The sequence below is a fragment of the Nycticebus coucang genome, chromosome 6 (genome assembly GCF_027406575.1).
Source record: "Nycticebus coucang isolate mNycCou1 chromosome 6, mNycCou1.pri, whole genome shotgun sequence".
NCBI lineage: Eukaryota > Metazoa > Chordata > Mammalia > Primates > Lorisidae > Nycticebus > Nycticebus coucang.
In genome coordinates, this window is record NC_069785.1 from 115,231,256 (window position 1) to 115,250,448 (window position 19,193).

A 19,193-nucleotide genomic window follows, 5' to 3' on the forward strand; every position below is an offset into this window, starting at 1 on the left:
ATTTCAACACACCTATGTTTATTCATTTACATTATCATCCATGGCCACTTTAGTGCTATAATGACAGACCTGACTAGCTGCAACAGAGACTAATGACCTACAAACCTTATTTACCATCCATTCCTTCAATATGATCCTGCTCTAAATCATAAATTGAGAAGTGCTATGCCTGTCCTGTTCACTGTTGTACACAGCCAACTAATATTTACTAAACACCTAGAATGTGGTAAGCACCATTTTAGGTACTGGGGAGGCAGCCTTGAACAATGTAGATAAGATCCCTATTCTCACGCTTTCCACAATCTGGTGAAGGATGTGGGTAACAGAAGACAAAAAGTAAATGAGAAAATATCAGAAAAGGATGAATGCTAAGATGGCAACAACACAGAAGGTAAAGAGTATGATTGAGGGGTGACTTCCACTTAGGGAGTCAGGACAAGTCTCTGGGATCTGCACAGAAAGAGTGCCAACCCTGCAAAGACTTGGGGTAGAAGCAAAGGGAAACACCAAGGCCTCAAAGTAGGAATGAATCTGATGACTTCTGTGAAGAAGGCCCATGTGCCTGAAGAATACACAACAAAGACGAAAAGGTAGGTGGGGTGGGAGAAGTAGATAGGGCCAAAAAAATGCAGTCTGAATTTATTATCAATGTGATGGAAAGCTAACACAGGATTTTAAGCAGGTGAGCAACACGATCAATTTACATTTTTAAGGATTATTCTGTTGCTGCTAACTGGAGCCTGGGTCACAGAAGGGTAAGAAAGATGTTAGACAACTTAAGGAGTTTATTTAAAGGTATAAGTGAGAGATGGTGGCAGCTTTGTTTGAACTACAGTGACAGCAGTGGAGATGAAGTGGAGAAATTCAAGATAATGTTTGGAGCGATAGTAGCTTCGCTTATGGATTGGCTGTTGCAGAGTGAGAAAATGAGGTGTTGAAAATGAACCCTAGATTTTTGGATTAAATAACTGGGACACAATGGTATGGATTACAAATATGGGGGAACAGCAAACACTAATAAGTGCTCACATGTATCCACTCAATTTCACATTTCCCCAACAATATTAGGAAAGGAGGTACTGGTGTAATAATGTGCGAACCTGTATGTTTCATAATGAAGGAAAGAATCTTAGGGACAATGGCTATGCTGAATATAAAGAATGGGGAAAAGAGCAAAGAAACCCTTTATTTCCTGGACAAGAACTGCTCTAAAACTGATAAAACTGATCTTCAATGCGTTCCTCCTTTGTCAGCATGCTTAATTACCCTAAGTAGAAGAGAAAGAAACTGTTCAGGAAAATAAATCTCTGATTTTTCTTTAATTTTCTGTAGTCTACAAAATAAAATTTTTAAGCTTTAAAAAATATGTCATTCACCTTCCCAAATGTCCTGCTAATCTGAAAAATTCACGTTTTAATTGGGATGATTTGAACACATACACACCCCCTCCATTTCTGAAGGGGAAAAGCGACAAGGACAGATCGCAGCCTCAATCCATCCAAGGATGAGTCGGCACCACAGCCCACACTTCATCAAGTTCGGGGACACCCGCATGGCTCTGCCACACTAAAGGTCCGGGAAGCTCACAGACACTCCCACACCAGGCACACGGATCTCCCCTCTCTTCGGCTGCCCGCTAGCCAACCTTTAGGATCCGGGTGGGAAGATTTAGGAAAGCTCAGTGCCTGTACCTCAACAGCTAGGGCGCCAGCCACATACACGGGAGCTGGCAGGTTCGAATCCAGCACGAGCCTGCCAAACAATAATGGCAACTACAACCAAAAAATAGTGAGCCGTGACGCCACGGCACTCTTCCGAGGGTGACAAAGTGAGACTCTGTCTCAAAAAAAAAAGGAAAGGCAGTAAAATCAGGACAAACAGATAGTCGCCAAGGGTATAAACGGAGCCCCTTGAGATATTTCCTAAGGAACAGCTAGTGATCTAATCACAACTTGTTTCCAGAGAAGCTGAAAGGGAACCACTATCACAAGGGGAAAAACGACCAACTACCGGAATGACTTACGCTGGGGATGGGAAGGTGGCGGACAGTACTAGAAACACCAGAATCGATTCCGGAGAGAGCTGGACGCTCGGGGAACCCTTCCGGAGAACCGACCCCCGCGGGATCCCCCGGGGCTCCGCGGCTCCGCGTTCCCGACCCGGCGCTACAAGTTGCTGCCCGCATCCCTCCTCCCGGCTTTGACCCGGGACACGCGCCGCCCCCACCCGCGTCGACACCCGGACCCCTCTCCAGCCGCCCGAGTCCCCAGGGCCGGGGGACGAGAGCAGGGCAGGGGCCCCCAGCCGCGACCCTCGCCACCTTGCGCCACAGCCCACTTAACCTCCATGTCCCCGTGTGACGACGGTTCGAGTCCCGGACCAGCGCTTCCAGCTCGAGTGCCGGGCTCGGGAACCCCGCGCGCCACAATTACCTGCAGCGGCCGCCGCGCTGGGGCGTCCAGGTGAGGGCTGAGCCCGCGGGCGCCGCAGCCCCGCCGCTCGGGACAAGACGCCGCCGGCCCCGCCGGCTCTGGAGCTGACCCGGCCACGGGGCCGTCGCGCCGGGGCCACTTCCGCGGACCCGCGGGCTGAGCACACGGACGGACCAGGGCAGGCGGTCCCCACGGCACCCAGGCTCCCCCGCCCCGAAGGGAGAAGCCGGCCGGCCGCGCGGCGGGTGGAGGCCGGGCGGGAGGCCGCGGGGTCTTTCCCGAGAAGAAATAAAACTCTAAATACGAAGAACTCAGATTAACTCGGGATGTACCCGGAATCACGCGGGAGACCGCAGCGCGCGGGTCGTCAGGGGCGGGAGAATGCGGGGATGTCCTCGAACGAACTGCGCGGGCCGCGGGCGTGAAGCCCCTGGGCGCTCGCTCGGCGCGTCGCTGCGGCTGGCGCGGAGGGCGCGCGCCAGGCGCGGGGGGTGCGGCGGCGGGCTCCCGGCCCCAGCTCAACAACCTCACCTTCTTGGTGCCGGTGTCTCCCGCAATCCGAGACACTCCTGTCAGGGAACAGGAGCGCCCCGGCTGCGCCCCTAGAGTCTCCTGCTGAGGAGACATCGCTTCCATGAAGAAAATCTTCAGGCAGATCCCAGCCGAGGAGAAGGCTACGCGGTCATGTCCGCGCGCCGCGGTCGGAGGGGCGAGTGCGCGCGGGCCTAGGCGCAGCCGCCGTGTTCAGGCAGGGAGCCGAGCTCCGGGCGCAGGCAGCCGCCTCCCGTCGGGGCCATGTACCTCCGCCAGGGCTCCGCACCGCGGGCGGGAGGCGATCGCCGCGGCGGCCGCCAGTCAGCGCCACAGCCCGCCCCCTCGGTGCCGGGCGCCCCGCACGGGCCCGCCCCCTGCGGCCCTCCCGGGGCCTCGCCCCTCCTCGCCGCGGTCTCGGCTGCGGAGCTCCCGGGCTTTATAAGTACGTATATCTACGCATCGGGGCACCGGCGACCGACTGACCGTCTCACTCTAGCTCCCAGAGAGGGTCCGGCCCGAGGAGCTCCCCAGCCCGCGTCACGCACCAGGGCCTGCAGCGCGCGGGCGCGCGCCTCTCCCACCAGCCTGCCCACTCCCCCCCGACCCCAGCCCTGCCCGCGTGTCGGCGGGGCGGCGGCGACCTCGGCCCGGGCGGAGCAGTGGCGGTGATGCCCGCCCCGCTTTCCGCCGCTGCGGAGCGGCGCTCACCCGCCCCCACCCTGAGGCCCGGGGTTGGGGCCGGAGCTGCACGTGGCCGGTGCCCTGGCTGCGCAGGTTTGGAATCCTAGGCCTCTCCGGAGCGCTCCCGCGACCCCCGGCGCCAGTCTGTCGGGTCACCCCGGCCGCCTTCTGCAGCCCTCGGGCACGGCCACCGCATACACTCGCACCGGCGGTTTCCGCTGTGTGCGGGCCGCAGAGACCTGAGGGCTCCAAACGTGGAAACGCAATGAAGAAAAACGCAGGCAGAGCGTGGCCTTTGAAATTTGGCTGCGCTGTTGAGAAGGCTACAATATGTGGAAGCGTTTATCAGATGTCTGCACCGCGAGCATACCTTCCTGTCAGCCTCAATAGTGGCTTTTTTTTAAGGTCAAAGAATAAGCAGAGGGCAGGGATTTGGAGCCGACTCGGGTTGAGTGTCGTTGCACTTGGCAGGACTGGTTTACTGAAGCGGGTGGTTCGGTAGGTGGCATTCTTCCCTTGGAGTCGGGACTGCAGAAACTGCAGTGGGTTAGTGAGCCAGGACACCGCTCCAGGTGGTTAGGTTGTCTGGGGGTGGGAAGGAAAACTCGAGGTCCCGGCGTGCTGGGCTGTTAGTAGGATCGCCGGTAGAAGAACAGGGCGCTGGCAGGCAGCGAGTCAACCCCCGCGCGTTCACACCGTCACCCGGGCACCTCGGAATTGTTTACTGTGGAAATAATGGGGAGAAAATGTTCCAGCCCATGTTAAGCCTCGTCCACTCACACTGTTTAGGCTTACGTAGGCTTCATAACTCTTATGTATGATTTATGAATTATGTATACACACACAGTTTTTCCATGTGTGACTTTGATTTGCATGGAAACCCCTTTTCCCACTGAGAGCCGCGTGCAGCGACAGGACTTTGTGCCCACCATAGAGTTTACCCTGAATTTTACCTTGCGGAGGGCTTTGCAGTCCCTTTCATTGTTGATATCATCCATTCATAACTTGTTAGCCTGTTTTATTTCCTATTATGTATGGACACGTCCAATTTTACTTTTTATTGCTTCATTTATTATGATAACACTTACCTGCTAATGTTTCATGTAATTTACTTAGTATGTTTAGTGTTTATTATCTGTATCCCAGAGAAACACAAACTTCCAGAGAGGGGAATCTTTTGCCTTTGTTGTTGTTGTTCATTATTGTACCCCAAGCACCTAAAGCAGCGTGTGGCACAATAAATGTTTATGAGTTGCATAAACTAAGGAGACAAGCAGAGGATATAAGATAGATCCAGAAGGGCCAGGCAAATGCTGGTTGTCTCAGAGTGCTCTTGAATTATAAGGTGTTTCTTTCTGTGATAAATACCTCATGCTCCAGATTGAAGTATTACTATTCCTGCATATTTGGAAAACTCACATTCACCTCTTAATTTTTTAAGTGCTTTTATTTCAAAATGCGTTAGTATTGGTTTGCATGAAAAACTGTCCCACCCCTCACTCATAAGGAGTTTTGGGCAGTTTTGAGAAGGTCTCACTTCCTGAAGAAAATTGAGTTGGCTGGGAGATCTATTATCACCAGAGTTAAGTTTTAAGAACGTAAATCTGATCACATCATTCCCCTGTGTAAGCCCTTCTTTGGCTGCTTGAAATGTTTGTAGGATATGTTTCAAATGCCATAGTATGAGATGCAAAACTGCCTGTAATCTGACAGCCTTTCCTCAACTTGTTTCTCTTACCATCTCTTGCTCTGCCTCTGCTCTCACCCTATCCTCTGTCACATTGAACTTTTTGTACTTCCAAAAGTTCACCTTGACTCTTCACACCTTTGAGCAGAGGTCCTCAAACTTTTTAAACAGGGGGCCAGTTCACTGTCCCTCAGACCGTTGGAGGACCAGACTATAGTTAAAAAAACAAAACAAAACTATGAACAAATTCCTGTGCACACTGCACATATCTTATTTTGAAGTAAAAAAGCAAAACAGGAAAAATACAATCACACCACCTCATGTGGCAGGCTGCAGTTTGAGGACCCCTGCTGAGACTTTGAACCTACTGTTCTCGTTGCTTGAGAAATTTTCCTTCTGTTTTTCCAATCCCCTATTAACTTTACACTTAGATTATCTCTTACCAGGTGCATAGTAAATGCCCAATAAATACCTGTTGAAGAAATCTTCGAGACTTGAATCAACAATTAGCTAAGGAAAATCTTTCTGACTTTATTTGCCCTTACCTAGCTACCTCCACACACCAACCACACTCACAGGGCTAAGTGCATCTTCTATAGTAGTAACAGACAACATTTATTGAGTCCTTACTTAATGCCAGACACTGTTTGAAGCATTTTGCACATATTCTATCTTTGTAACAATCCTATCACATAGATTCTTTTACTACTATTCCATTTTATTGATGAAAAAACTAAACTACAAGGATATTAAATAATGTGCCCAAACTGCTGGCAAGTAGTCATGCCCAGGTTGGGATCTCGGAAGTCTGCTCCAGAACCTGTGTTCCTAACCACTTGGCCTGGTGACTTTCTTGAAAATATCTGTTTCCTTCTCTTTGTAACATGCATTATTCCATTGCCCATTGCTTTACTTGTCTTGAAATAAAAGATCTTATTTTGTCTTTTCTTCTTTATGCCAGACACACAAGTATGTTCTCAATGCTTTTTTCAATTCCTTACAGTTCAAAGAACAAGCGCAACATTAGAAACAATAATCTTCACCTCCATTGTTATGCTGTACAATTTAAGGAAGATGCTCCAATGGTGAAGAAAAAATCTTGAACTATTTCTTAGACAGTGAAATTACTCTCAATGCATCAGGAATGTTATGTTACAGAAAATGGTAGTTCCAGAAAACAAAAGTGATGGTAAGAGTTGAAGAAGTATGATGACCAGTGTCTACAATGTTTGCCCAAGTAGGATGCATGCAGAGTATTTTCAAAAAACCTAAAAGCTCAGTGCTAAGAATAGCAACAGTCACCAGCTGGAAAACACCAGTAGCAAACCTTTAGCAGAAACTAATCTAAGAATTAAACCAAAATGTTTTGCCAACCATTACACTAAAAAACAGTGAAGAAATTTGACTATAAAAGGAGATGTCCGTGCAACTAATTTGTTCAATGTATATATATGTGCAGGAACGAAAATATACATTGTTCCAGGTACCTGAGGTACAAAATATACACCGTGCCAGGTACTTGGGGTACAAGCAAAATGAGTCCCCAAGAATAGCCCTTGTAAACCCTAAGATGCAAGCAAGAATCATTTGCAGCTCTCCAAATACCCTAGATCAGAGGTTGCAAGCCAGTGGCCAGCTGGGTGAATTTAGGCATGTTTTTCATCATACATACGTACTTTTTTTTTTTTTTTCAATTGTAACCAACTTTGAAAATCATAATATTTCAAATAGTATTCTAGGTTTTCTTGAAAAAAATAAATTAAGAAGTTAGTAACACTGGGCTCAAATTCTCCAAGGAACCAATCAACTGAAACTGAATCATAGCTGTGTTATTCCCATTGTGTGTGTGTGTGTAATTAATTATATTTCAATAGATGTAGGGAGTACAAGTGGCTTTTTTGTCACAGGTATGAATTTTATAGTGGTGAAGCAAGGCTTCTACTGTACTCATTACACAATTAGTGTATATTATCCCCCTCCTTCTACCTTCTCACCTTCAGATGCTCTACGGTCCATTGTACCGCTCTGGGTGGCCACGTATACCTACCATTTAGCCACTACTTATAAGTGAATACATACAGTATTTGCTTTTCCATTCCTGAGATATTTCACTTAGGATAATGGCCTCCAATTTCATGCAGGTTGCTGCAAAAGAGATTCCATTATTTTCAGTGGCTAAGTACTATTCCATGATGTGTGTGTATCACACTTTCTTTATCCATTCATAGTTGCTGAGCACTTAGGTTGATTCTATATCTTTGAAACTGTGAATTTTGCTGTGATAAACATATGAGTGCAAGTGTCTTTTTGATATAATGACTTCTTTTCCTATGGGTAGATATCTGGTAGTAGGACTGCTGGATTCACTGGTTGATCTACTTTTATTTCTATGAGGAATCTCCATACTGTTTTCCATTGAGGTTGTATGAATTACATTTGCACCAACAGTGCACAAGCATTACCTTTTCAACACATCCACACCAAAATACATTGTTTTTGAATTTTTAATAGTGGCTATTTTAACAGGATTAAGGTGGTATCTCATTGTGGTTTAATTTGCATTCCCCTGATAATTAGCAATGTTGAGCATTTTCATGTATTTGTCAGCCATTTGTATATTTTCTTTTGAAAAATGCCTGTTCACATCTTCTGCTCACATTTTATTGGGGGTTTTTTTGTTTGTTTCTTGCTGAGTTGTTTGAATTGCTTATAGATTGTGGTTATTAATCCTTTGTCAGATGTATAGTTTGTAAATATTTTCTCCCATTCTGTTCTCTCTTTACTCGGTTGATGATTTCCTTTACTATGAAGAAAAACTTCTGTTAAATTAAGTTTCATTTAATTATTTTTGTTTTGTTGTACTTGGTTCTGGGGTCTTAGTCATACATTCTTTGCCTAGGCTAATGTCTAGAGAAGAGTTTTTCCTAAATTTTCTGTTAGAATTTTTATGGTGTCAGATCTTATACTTAAGTCTTAATTCATCTTGAATTAATCTTGGTGTGTAATGAATAATAGGGATCCAGTTTCCTCTTCTGGATGTGGCTTCCACTTTTCTCAGCAGTGGATGTTTTTGTCTGCTTTGTTGAAGATCATGTGGTTTATTTCTGAGTTATCTATTCTATCTCATTGATCTGTGTGTATACTTTTATACCACTACCAAGCTATTTCAGTTACTCTAACTTTGTAGTGTAAGTTGAAGTCAGGTAATATGATGCCTCCAGATGTGTTCTTTTTGCTTAGGATTGCTTTGGATATTCAGGCTCTTTTTTGATTCCATATAAAACTTAAGATTATTTTTTCAATTACTGTGAAAAGTGACATCAGTATTTTGATAGTAACTGCATTGAATCAGTAAATCATTTCAGGCACTATGAAAATCTTAATGATATTGATTCTTCTAATCTGTAAAGGTGGGTTATTTTACCATTTGTATCATTAATTATTTCTTTTATCAGTATTGTATAGTTCTCCTTGTAAAGATCTTTCACCTCTTCATTTAAATGTATTCCCATGTATTTTATTTTATTTTTTGCAGCTATTGTAAATGGTACTGAGATCTTTTTTTTTTTTTTATTGTTGGGGATTCATTGAGGGTACAATAAGCCAGGTTACACTGATTGCAATTGTTAGGTAAAGTCCCTCTTGCAATCATGTCTTGCCCCCATAAAGGGTGACACACACCAAGGCCCCACCCCCCTCCCTCCATCCCTCTTTCTGCTTCCCCCCCATAACCTTAATTGTCATTAATTGTCCTCATATCAAAATTGAGTACATAGGATTCATCCTTCTCCATTCTTGTGATGCCTTACTAAGAATAATGTCTTCCACTTCCATCCAGGTGAATACGAAGGATGTAAAGTCTCCATTTTTTTTAATGGCTGAATAGTATTCCATGGTATACATATACCACAGCTTGTTAATCCATTCCTGGGTTGGTGGGCATTTAGGCTGTTTCCACATTTTGGCGATTGTAAATTGAGCTGCAATAAACAGTCTAGTACAAGTGTCCTTATGATAAAAGGATTTTTTTCCTTCTGGGTAGATGCCCAGTAATGGGATTGCAGGATCAAATGGGAGGTCTAGCTTGAGTGCTTTGAGGTTTCTCTATACTTCCTTCCAGAAAGGTTGTACTAGTTTGCAGTCCCACCAGCAGTGTAAAAGTGTTCCCTTCTCTCCACATCCACGCCAGCATCTGCAGTTTTGAGATTTTGTGATGTGGGCCATTCTCACTGGGGTTAGATGATATCTCAGGGTGGTTTTGATTTGCATTTCTCTAATATATAGAGATGATGAACATTTTTTCATGTGTTTGTTAGCCATTCGTCTGTCATCTTTAGAGAAAGTTCTATTCATGTCTCTTGCCCATTGATATATGAGATTGTTGGCTTTTTTCATGTGGATTAATTTGAGTTCTCTATAGATCGTAGTTATTAAGCTTTTGTCTGATTGAAAATATGCAAATATCCTTTCCCATTGTGTAGGTTGTCTCTTTGCTTTGGTTATTGTCTCCTTAGCTGTACAGAAGATTTTCAGTTTAATGAAGTCCCATTTGTTTATTTTTGTTGTTGTTGCAATTGCCCTGGCAGTCTTCTTCATGAAGTCTTTCCCCAGGCCAATATCTTCCAGTGTTTTTCCTATGCTTTCTTGGAGGATTTTTATTGTTTCATGCCTTAAATTTAAGTCCTTTATCCATCTTGAATCAATTTTTGTGAGTGGGGAAAGGTGTGGGTCCAGTTTCAGTCTTTTACATGTAGACATCCAGTTCTCCCAACACCATTTATTGAATAGGGAGTCTTTCCCCCAAGGTATGTTCTTGTTTGGTTTATCAAAGATTAGGTGGTTGTAAGATGTTAGTTTCATTTCTTGGTTTTCAATTTGATTCCAAGTGTCTATGTCTTTGTTTTTGTGCCAGTACCATGCTGTCTTGAGCACTATGGCTTTACAGTACAGACTAAAATCTGGTATGCTGATGCCCCCAGCTTTATTTTTGTTACAAAGAACTGCCTTAGCTATACGGGTTTTTTTCCGGTTCCATACAAAACGCAGAATTGTTTTTTCCAAATCTTCAAAGTACGATGTTGATATTTTGATAGGAATGGCATTGAATAGGTAGATTGCTTTGGGAAGTATAGACATTTTAACAATGTTGATTCTTCCCGTCCATGAGCATGGTATGTTCTTCCATTTCCTTTCTGAGGATTTCATAGTTTTCTTTATAGAGGTCCTTCACCTCCTTCCTTAGGTATATTCCTAGGTATTTCATTTTCTTTGAAACTATGGTGAAGGGAGTTGTGTCCTTAATTAGCTTCTCATCTTGACTGTTATTGGTGTATACAAAGGCTACTGACTTGTGAACATTGATTTTATATCCTGAAACATTACTGTATTTTTTGATGACTTCTAGGAGTCTTGTGGTTGAGTCTTTGGGGTTCTCTAAGTATAAGATCATGTCGTCAGCAAAGAGGGAGAGTTTGACCTCCTCTGCTCCCATTTGGATTCCCTTTATTTCCTTGTCTTGCCTAATTGTATTGGCTAAAGCATCCAGCACTATGTTGAATAGTAAAGGTAACAGAGGACAACCTTGTCTGGTTCCAGTTCTAAGAGGAAAAGCTTTCAGCTTTACTCCATTCAGTAAAATATTGGCTGTGGGTTTGTCATAGATAGCTTCAATCAGTTTTAGAAATGTGCCACCTATGCCTATACTCTTTAGTGTTCTAATTAGAAAAGGATGCTGGATTTTATCAAATGCTTTTTCTGCATCTATCGAGAGGATCATGTGATCTTTATTTTTGCCTCTGTTAATATGGTGGATAACGTTTGTGGACTTGCGTATGTTAAACCAGCCTTGCATCCCTGGGATGAAGCCTACTTGATCATGATGAATGACTTTTTTGATGATAAGCTGTAATCTATTGGCTAGGATTTTGTTGAGAATTTTTGCGTCTATATTCATGAGTGAGATTGGTCTGAAATTCTCCTTTTTGTTTGGGTCTTTTCCTGGTTTTGGTATCAGGGTGATGTTTGCTTCATAGAATGTGTTGGGGAAGATTCCTTCTTCCTCAATTTTTTGGAATAATTTCTGCAGTACAGGAATAAGCTCTTCCTTGAAGGTTTGATAGAATTCTGGAGTGAAGCCATCTGGACCAGGGCATTTTTTGGTTGGAAGCTTTTTTATTGTTTCTTTGATCTCAGTGCTTGAAATTGGTCTGATGAGGAGCTCTATTTCTTCCTGGCTGAGTCTAGGGAGAGGGTGTGATTCCAAATATTGATCCATTTCCTTCACATTGTCTAATTTCTGGGTGTAGAGTTTCTGGTAGTATTCAGAGATGATCTCTTGTAACTCTGTGGGATCAGTTGTTATTTCCCCTTTATCATTTCTGATTGAGGTTACTAGAGATTTTACTTTTCTTTTTTAGAAATTCTTTTTTTTTTTTTTTTTTTTTGCCCGGGGCTGGGTTTGAACCCGCCACCTCCGGCATATGGGACTGGCGCCCTACTCACTGAGCCACAAGAGCCACCCGAGATTTTACTTTTCTATTCCTCGTTAGTCTGGCCATGGTTTATCTATTTTATTTATTTTTTCAAAAAAACCAACTCCTTGTTTCATTAACTTTCTGAATGATTCTTTTGTTTTCAATTTCATTGATCTCTTATTTGATTTTGGATATTTCTTTTCTTCTACTGAGTTTAGGCTTAGATTGTTCTTCTTTTTCCAATTCCATAAGATTTCTTGTGAGATTGTTGTTGCACTCTCTTTCTGTTTTTCGAATGTAGGCATCTAAAGTGATGAATTTTCTTCTTAAAACTGCTTTTGCAGTATCCCACAGGTTTTGGTAGCTTGTGTCTTCATTGTTGTTATGCTCAAGGAAGTTAATGATTTCCTGTTTTATTTCTTCCTGCACCCATCTGTTATTCAACAGAAGATTGTTTAATTTCCATGCCTTTGGGTGGGGTCGAGCATTTTTGTTAGAGTTGAGTTCCACCTTTAGTGCCTTATGGTCTGAGAAGATACAAGGTAAAATTTCAATTCTTTTGATTCTGTTGATATTTTTTTTGTGTCCCAGGATATGATCAATTTTGGAGAATGTTCCATGGGGTGATGAGAAGAATGTATATTCTTTATCTTTTGGATGGAGTGTTCTATATGCGTCTATCAAGCATAGTTGTTCTAGGGTCTCATTTAAATCTCTTATATCTTTGTTTAATTTCTGTTTAGAGGATCTGTCCAGCTCTGTAAGAGGTGTGTTAAAGTCCCCTGTTATGATGGTATTATCAGATATCATATTGCTCAGACTGAGTAAGGTCTGCTTCAAGAATCTGGGAGCATTTAAATTGGGTGCATAAATATTTAGAATTGAAATGTCTTCTTGTTGTAGTTTTCCCTTGACCAATATAAGGTGACCATCTTTGTCTTTTTTGACTTTAGTTGCTTTAAATCCACATGTATCTGAAAATAAGATTGCATCTCCTCTTTTCTTCTGAATGCCATTTGCCTGAAAAATTGTCTTCCAACCCTTGACTCGGAGCTTTAATTTGTCTTTTGAAGCCAGGTGTGTTTCTTGCAGACAGGAAATGGATGGTGTGTTTTTTAATCCAGTCAACCAATCTATGTCTCTTCAGTGGGGAATTCAAGGCATTAACATTTATTGAGATAATTGATAAGTCTTATTTTGTTAGAGTCCATTGCTTAGTTTTATCTTTTGCATCAGTGTGGAGGTTAGATTCTGTCCTTTAGTTTCTGAGTTCTTACTTTACTGCTGATCCATTGTTGTGGTCAGTGTGCAGAACAGGTTGAAGTATTTCCTGTAGAGCTGGTCTTGTTGTGGCGAATTTCCTCAATGTTTGTATATCCATAAATGATTTGATTTCTCCGTCAATTTTGAAGCTTAGCTTAGCAGGGTACAGAATTCTGGGCTGGAAATTGTTCTGTTGAAGTAGATTAAAGGTAGATGACCATTGTCTTCTTGCTTGGAAAATTTCATTAGAGAAGTCTGCGGTCACTCTGATGGATTTGCCCTTGTATGTCAACTGGCGCTTACTCCTAGCAGCTTGCAGAATCTTTTCTTTTGTCTTGACTTTGGACAGGTTCATCACAATGTGTCTTGGAGAAGCTCGGTTAGAGTTGAGGCGACCTGGGGTCCGATATCCCTCTGAAAGCAGTGTGTCAGAATCTTTGGTGATATTTGGGAAATTTTCTTTTATAATATTCTCTAGTATGGATTCCATTCCTCTGGGGCATTCTTCTTCCCCTTCTGGGATTCCTCTAACTCATATGTTGGAACGCTTCATAAAGTCCCATAATTCTGACAGTGAACATTCTGCTTTCTCTCTTCTTTTCTGCCTCTTTTACTATCTGAGTTATCTCAAGAACTTTGTCTTCTACCTCTGAAATTCTTTCTTCTGCATGGTCTAACCTGTTGCTGATACTTTCCATTGCATCTTTAAGTTCCCTAATTGACTGTTTCAGTTCCTTCAGCTCTGCTATATCCTTTTTATATTCTTTATATTGTTGATCTCTTATATTTGATTCTGTTTTTGAATTTCCTTTTGGTTATTTTCCACTTTATCAGCAGGTTCCTTCATTGTTTCCATCATTTCTTTCATTGTTTTCAACATGTGTATTCTAAATTCCCTTTCTGTCATTCCTAATATTTCTTTACAGGTGGAATCCTCTGCAGTAGCTACCTCATGGTCCCTTGGCGGGGTTGTTCTGGACTGGTTCTTCATGTTGACTGGAGTTTTCTGCTGATTCTTCCTCATGAGTGATTTCTTTTATTTGTTTCCTTGCCCTAATTTTCCTTTCACTTCCTCTTGCTCTTTAACTTCTCATGCCTGTGGACTAAGGGTTACAGGACCAGAAGGGTGAGAAGGTCGAAGAGCAAAAAAGGGATGAAAGAAAGGAGGACTGAGTGATAAGAAAAACAAAGAAAAATAGAGAAAGGAGAGGGGGTGGGTAAAAGGAATATTGACAAAAAGAAGAGATGCACAGAAATACGGAGACAGAGCAATATAGGTGTACAGTAGGGTACTTTGACACAACCTTAAAAAAACCCCACCTTCTGGGGGTGCCCAGTTGGGTGGTTCCCTTGAGGTCAGCAGCTCTTTGCTAACCTGATCAGACACAGTACCCCACCTCCACCAAGTAGAGAGGAAAGACAAAAATGCTATAAATCAAACCAAAACAAACAAAACTTTACGGGATAAAATTGGGTGGAAAACCAAATAATAGCGGTAGAAACACTAGCAAAAATGAAGTTCTAATTATTGAAAAAGGCAGCAATGGGAAATTATAATTAAACTAGAAAAATTGAGAAAGAAAAAGGATCTGTATGGAACAGGTTGAACTTAAAAAACAAAACAACATCAACAACATCAAAATAAACTAAAAAACAACCAACCCCCCCCCCAAAAAAAAAAACAGAACACAACCAAAAACCAAGCAATATGTATGTTATTGAATATTGTCTGGGCAACACGTGGTCTTCTGGGGTGTGAGATGTTAATCACAGTTCTGATACGACTGGAGGCTGCTGATTTCTCAAACCTCAGCAGGTAGACACCCTAAATCTCTCTTTAGCCCACTTAAAAGGCACTTGCTGAGCAGAAGCTTTCCCAGGAAAGTGCTTGTTGCTGGAATCACTGCTGAAGTGGCTATCCACTTACCCAGTGTGCCAAAACCGGTCTGACTCTGCCCCTGAGGTTTAGGGCTGCAAGGCAGCTCAGACCCCACCCTTAGGCTACTTGGTCACTGGGTTACCAGCTCCCACCCAATTCTACCTCTGTGACCCTGAGGGCGGAGCTTGCCAGGGCAGATCGCTCACAGTGGCTCCCTGTGACCCGCAGCCAAACACTATTAGCTCCGTCTGGCTCAGCGGCTCAGACTGGGGCCCTAGGCAATGGCCAAAGTTCTCTGCACTCCTGCTCAGGCTCTCCCCAAGGCAGTTCAACTGAGTGCCAAGTCCAAAGACACCAAAACAGTTCACAGGTAAGGCCTTTCTGGTTTGCAGTCTCGCTGCTACTGAACTTACAGTTGTGGGCGGGTTTAGACGGATTGAACACACGCGACCACTTGCCGTTTTTCCACTGTTTTAGTCCTCCTCTTGGGGTCCAGAAGTCTCTCGCTGACTTTCTGTATCCTTGCAGGGGTGATGATAGGCAGATCCCACCAGCCAGAGATGCCTGGAGTCCTATCTCCCCAGACTCACGGTGCCCAGATGCAAGGAAGCTGTTATTCGGCCGCCATCTTGCTCCGCCTCGTCCAGTACTGATATCTTTATTTGATCCTCAGCTTAGCTATTATTAATATATAAAATGCTACTGAGTTTATTAAAAACTTTGTCTTCAAGCTCTAAAATTCTTTCTTCTGGTTCGTCTAGTTTGTTGTTAAAATGTTCACCTTATAGTGCTCGCTTCGGCAGCACATATACTAAAATTGGAACAATACAGAGAAGATTAGCATGGCCCCTGCGCAAGGATGACATGCAAATTCATGAAGCGTTCCATATTTAAAAAAAAAAAAGTTCACCTTATATTTGAAATTCCCTAAATGATTTTTTTATTTCTAGAAGTTCCATTTCTTAAAAAAAAAATCTTTCTCTTTAGTGAATTTTTCATTCATGTCCTGAATTATTTTTTTTGATTTCTCTGTGTTGGCTTTCAACTTTCTCATTGTTCCCACTGAACTTACTTATAATATATATTTTAAAAAACATATCTGACAGTGTTTGTGTCGTTGGAGGAGCTCTCCCACAGTTGGCATCACAGCATTATGTAGTAGGGATATGGACCACTGAGGTTCTCTCACTTACCCTTCCTCTGCAATACTGAATCCCTCTAGGCTTCTGCCAGTTTCTGCTAAATTTCCTTCCTTCCTTCCTCCCTCCCTTCCTCTCTCCCTCCCTCCCTTTTTCTTCTTCTTCTTCACCTCAGGTATTTTCTGTGATTTCTCCATTAGACACCAGTGTTCTCTCTTTGATATTCTTTTCAAGGTGTGATTTTCCATTCATAATTTTAATTCTTCTTTCTGAAGAGGGGAGGTATGTGTTGTCTGTAGTTGGCTGTCTTGAACCACAATCCTTGTTATTTCATTTAATGCTCACAATAACTCAATGGGAGGTATACTCTTATAGTTACCACTGTCCCTAGTGCTGGGGAACACTAACAGGTAAAGTAATGTAAGGTGAAAAACTTTCAAGAGAGAGAAGAGGCCAGAGAATAGTGAGAAAAATGAAGTGGGTGCATTTTTTGTATGTTTCTGTTTTTTTAACGCCAAATTAATAATAGAGTTTTACAAGAAGGAAAATAGTTGACAATATCTTATACTTCAAGAGGTCAAATTAAGGTAAGTATAAATTGAAGAGAAGAAGTTGAGACTACTCTTTCAAGAAGCTTGGTTGTGAATGCAGCTGAGAAAGGGCACGAGCTATCAGAGGAAGATGAAACCCATTTATCACTGAAAGCAGATCTGTTAAGAGTGAGATAGGGGAGAGTTTTTAATCTTCACTTGGAGAACAAAGCCAGGGGAAAGATTTTTTCTAGAAGGAGAAAGTGATTGATAATGTGAAGAAAGAAGATTGAAAAATGTCTATAGAATTTAGCAATTAATAGGGACATCTGTGACCTTATCTAGAATGGCTTGAGGGAAATGAGTAGATTAGGAATTGAGAAATAAGAAGGAAGAACATACATTAAGTGTGCACAGATATTGGGAAATATGGTTGCAACAGGGAGGACTAGCAGCAGTAGGTGGATGGGATAGGAGTTTGAGGGGAACCAAGGTGGGCCAAACTATAAACATACTGAAAGAAGTTGTCAGGGGTGACACAGAATCTAAAGCCACTGAGACCAATGCGATGCCAATGAGTCTCTGTAGAGCATAGATAGAGAAGTTAATGTAGATTAGAGCAAGAACATTGCTTCCACTGTCATAATAAAGAAGACAGATGAATGGCCGCAAACATGAAAAATGCTCATCATCCTTGATCATCAAAGAAATGCAAATCAAAACCACCCGCACATATCACCTAATTCCAGTAGGGAGTAGGTGAGACAACTTCTCCACAAGAAAAGTGGAGACTGCAAACTAATACAACCTTTTTGGAAAGAAGTATGGAGAATCTGCAAAGAACTCAAATTAGACCTCTTGTTTGATCCTGCAATCCTATCTAGGCATCTACCCAGAAGAAAAAACATCATTTTATCATAAGGACATTTGCACTAGTCAGTTTACTGCAGCTCAATTTACAATTGCCAAAATGTGGAAACAACCTAAATGCCCACCAACCCAGGAATGGAACATCAAGCTGTGGGTTATGTATACTATGGAATACTATTCAGCCATTATAAAAGATGGAGACTTTACATCTTTTGTATTAACCTGGATTGAGGTGGAACACATTCTTCTTAGTAAAGCATCACAAGAATGGAGAAGCAAGAATCCAATGTACTCAATTCTAATAGGAAGGCAGTAGATGATCTAATACAAGGGTGAGGGCAGGGGAATGAGGAACTGAGGAGAGGGGAGATGGGAGTGGTATGGGGGGGCCACAATATATGGCACACCTCTTGGGAACAGGACATAATTATAAGAGGGACTTTACCTAACAAATTCAATCAATGTACCCTAGTGAATACCAAACAATAAGAAAAAAAGGAGAAGAAAAAGATGGGTGCTAAAGCAGAAAGCTTTCATTTATTTTATTTTATTTGTAGAGACAGAGTCTCACTTTACCGCCTTCAGTAGAGTGCCATGATGTCACAGGACTCGCAGCAACCTCTAGCTCTTGGGCTTCAGCGATTCTCCTGCCTCAGCCTCCCAAGCAGCTGGGACTACAGGTGCCCGCCACAACGCCCAGCTATTTTTTGGTTGCAGTTCAGCCGGGCCTGGGTTTGAACCCGCCACCCTCGGTATGTGGGGCCGGCGCCCTACTCACTGAGCCACAGGCACCACCCACAGAAAGCTTTTATTATGTGCTCTGTTTTCTCTATAACATAGGAGGCATTGAACATAGTTTGAGTAAATAAATATTTGTTCAATTTATTTGTGGACCAGTGAATTCTGCTGGGAATGGACAGAGGGAGGGAACCAAGAGTTAGAGATGGGAGGAGAGTTGAATGTTCTATACCAGTGGTTCTCAACCTTAAAATTATTTTCACTGGGGGTTACCACAACATGAGAGACTGCATTAAAGGGTTGCAGCATTACAAAGGTTGAGAACCACTGTTCTACACAGACATTAAAGAATGAGAATGAGCAAGGACAAGTCTGTGTGAGGACCCAGCCAAGGTACGAATCCATGGATTTACAATGCACTGTACAGTGTCTGGCTTCTCTTTAAGGATTCCATAAAGTGAACTATGGATTTATTCAGGGAGAAACTTTGCCAGCTGCTTTCTATCTAAGAACAATAGAGCAAAGAGTTGAGAACACTCATAAGAGAGTACTCCATGTGGAAAGTCATAGTGGGGTTTTTCCTCATTCACTTCATGAAAATCATTAACATGCTTTTCTCTTGGATTTCTGCTCAAAGATCTTTGTGGTCTTTTATTTCTTTTTCTCCACCCCAAAACACTCAGGGATTCACCCTCAGTCTTCTTGTGCTCTTGATACTTTATTTGATTTTTGCCCACATTCCTTGTATGTAATACTAATTGGGTCCCTATTAATTAGTTCCCTGTCTGCATCCCAAATCTCTTTATTGAACACCTCCTGAGCACCTCAAACTCAATAGGTCTAAGACTGAATTAATATTAAGTTCTTATCTCTTTCCTCTACCTTCACCAGTTCTTTGTCATCTTCTTATTTTCCTCAGTAACTTCCACCATCTTCTTCCTCCATAGCTCAAGCTTAAAGCCAGGTA

At 42.7% G+C, this 19,193-nt stretch overlaps 2 protein-coding genes and 1 non-coding gene across 3 annotated transcripts in view; 2 read left to right on the forward strand and 1 right to left on the reverse strand.

The window, feature by feature from the left end:
* ARHGAP20 (Rho GTPase activating protein 20) overlaps positions 1-3,259 on the reverse strand; it is a 103,576-nt gene extending 100,317 nt beyond the window's left edge. The window contains exon 1 of the mRNA XM_053595916.1: positions 2,964-3,259. Within this exon, the coding sequence (XP_053451891.1) occupies positions 2,964-3,068 (105 nt within the window). The 5' untranslated portion in view covers positions 3,069-3,259. The remainder of the gene's footprint in view (positions 1-2,963) is intronic.
* Positions 3,067-18,311, forward strand: LOC128588843 (basic proline-rich protein-like). Its single transcript, XM_053595611.1, has 3 exons — positions 3,067-3,399; positions 3,463-4,145; positions 18,046-18,311. Exons 1-3 carry the CDS (start codon positions 3,067-3,069, stop codon positions 18,074-18,076), a joined length of 1,047 nt encoding a protein of 348 aa, XP_053451586.1. The 3' UTR covers positions 18,077-18,311.
* Positions 15,737-15,843, forward strand: LOC128589335 (U6 spliceosomal RNA). The gene has a single exon (XR_008380929.1). It is a non-coding gene; the product is annotated as a U6 spliceosomal RNA (small nuclear RNA).
* Positions 18,312-19,193: the final 882 nt, after the last annotated feature.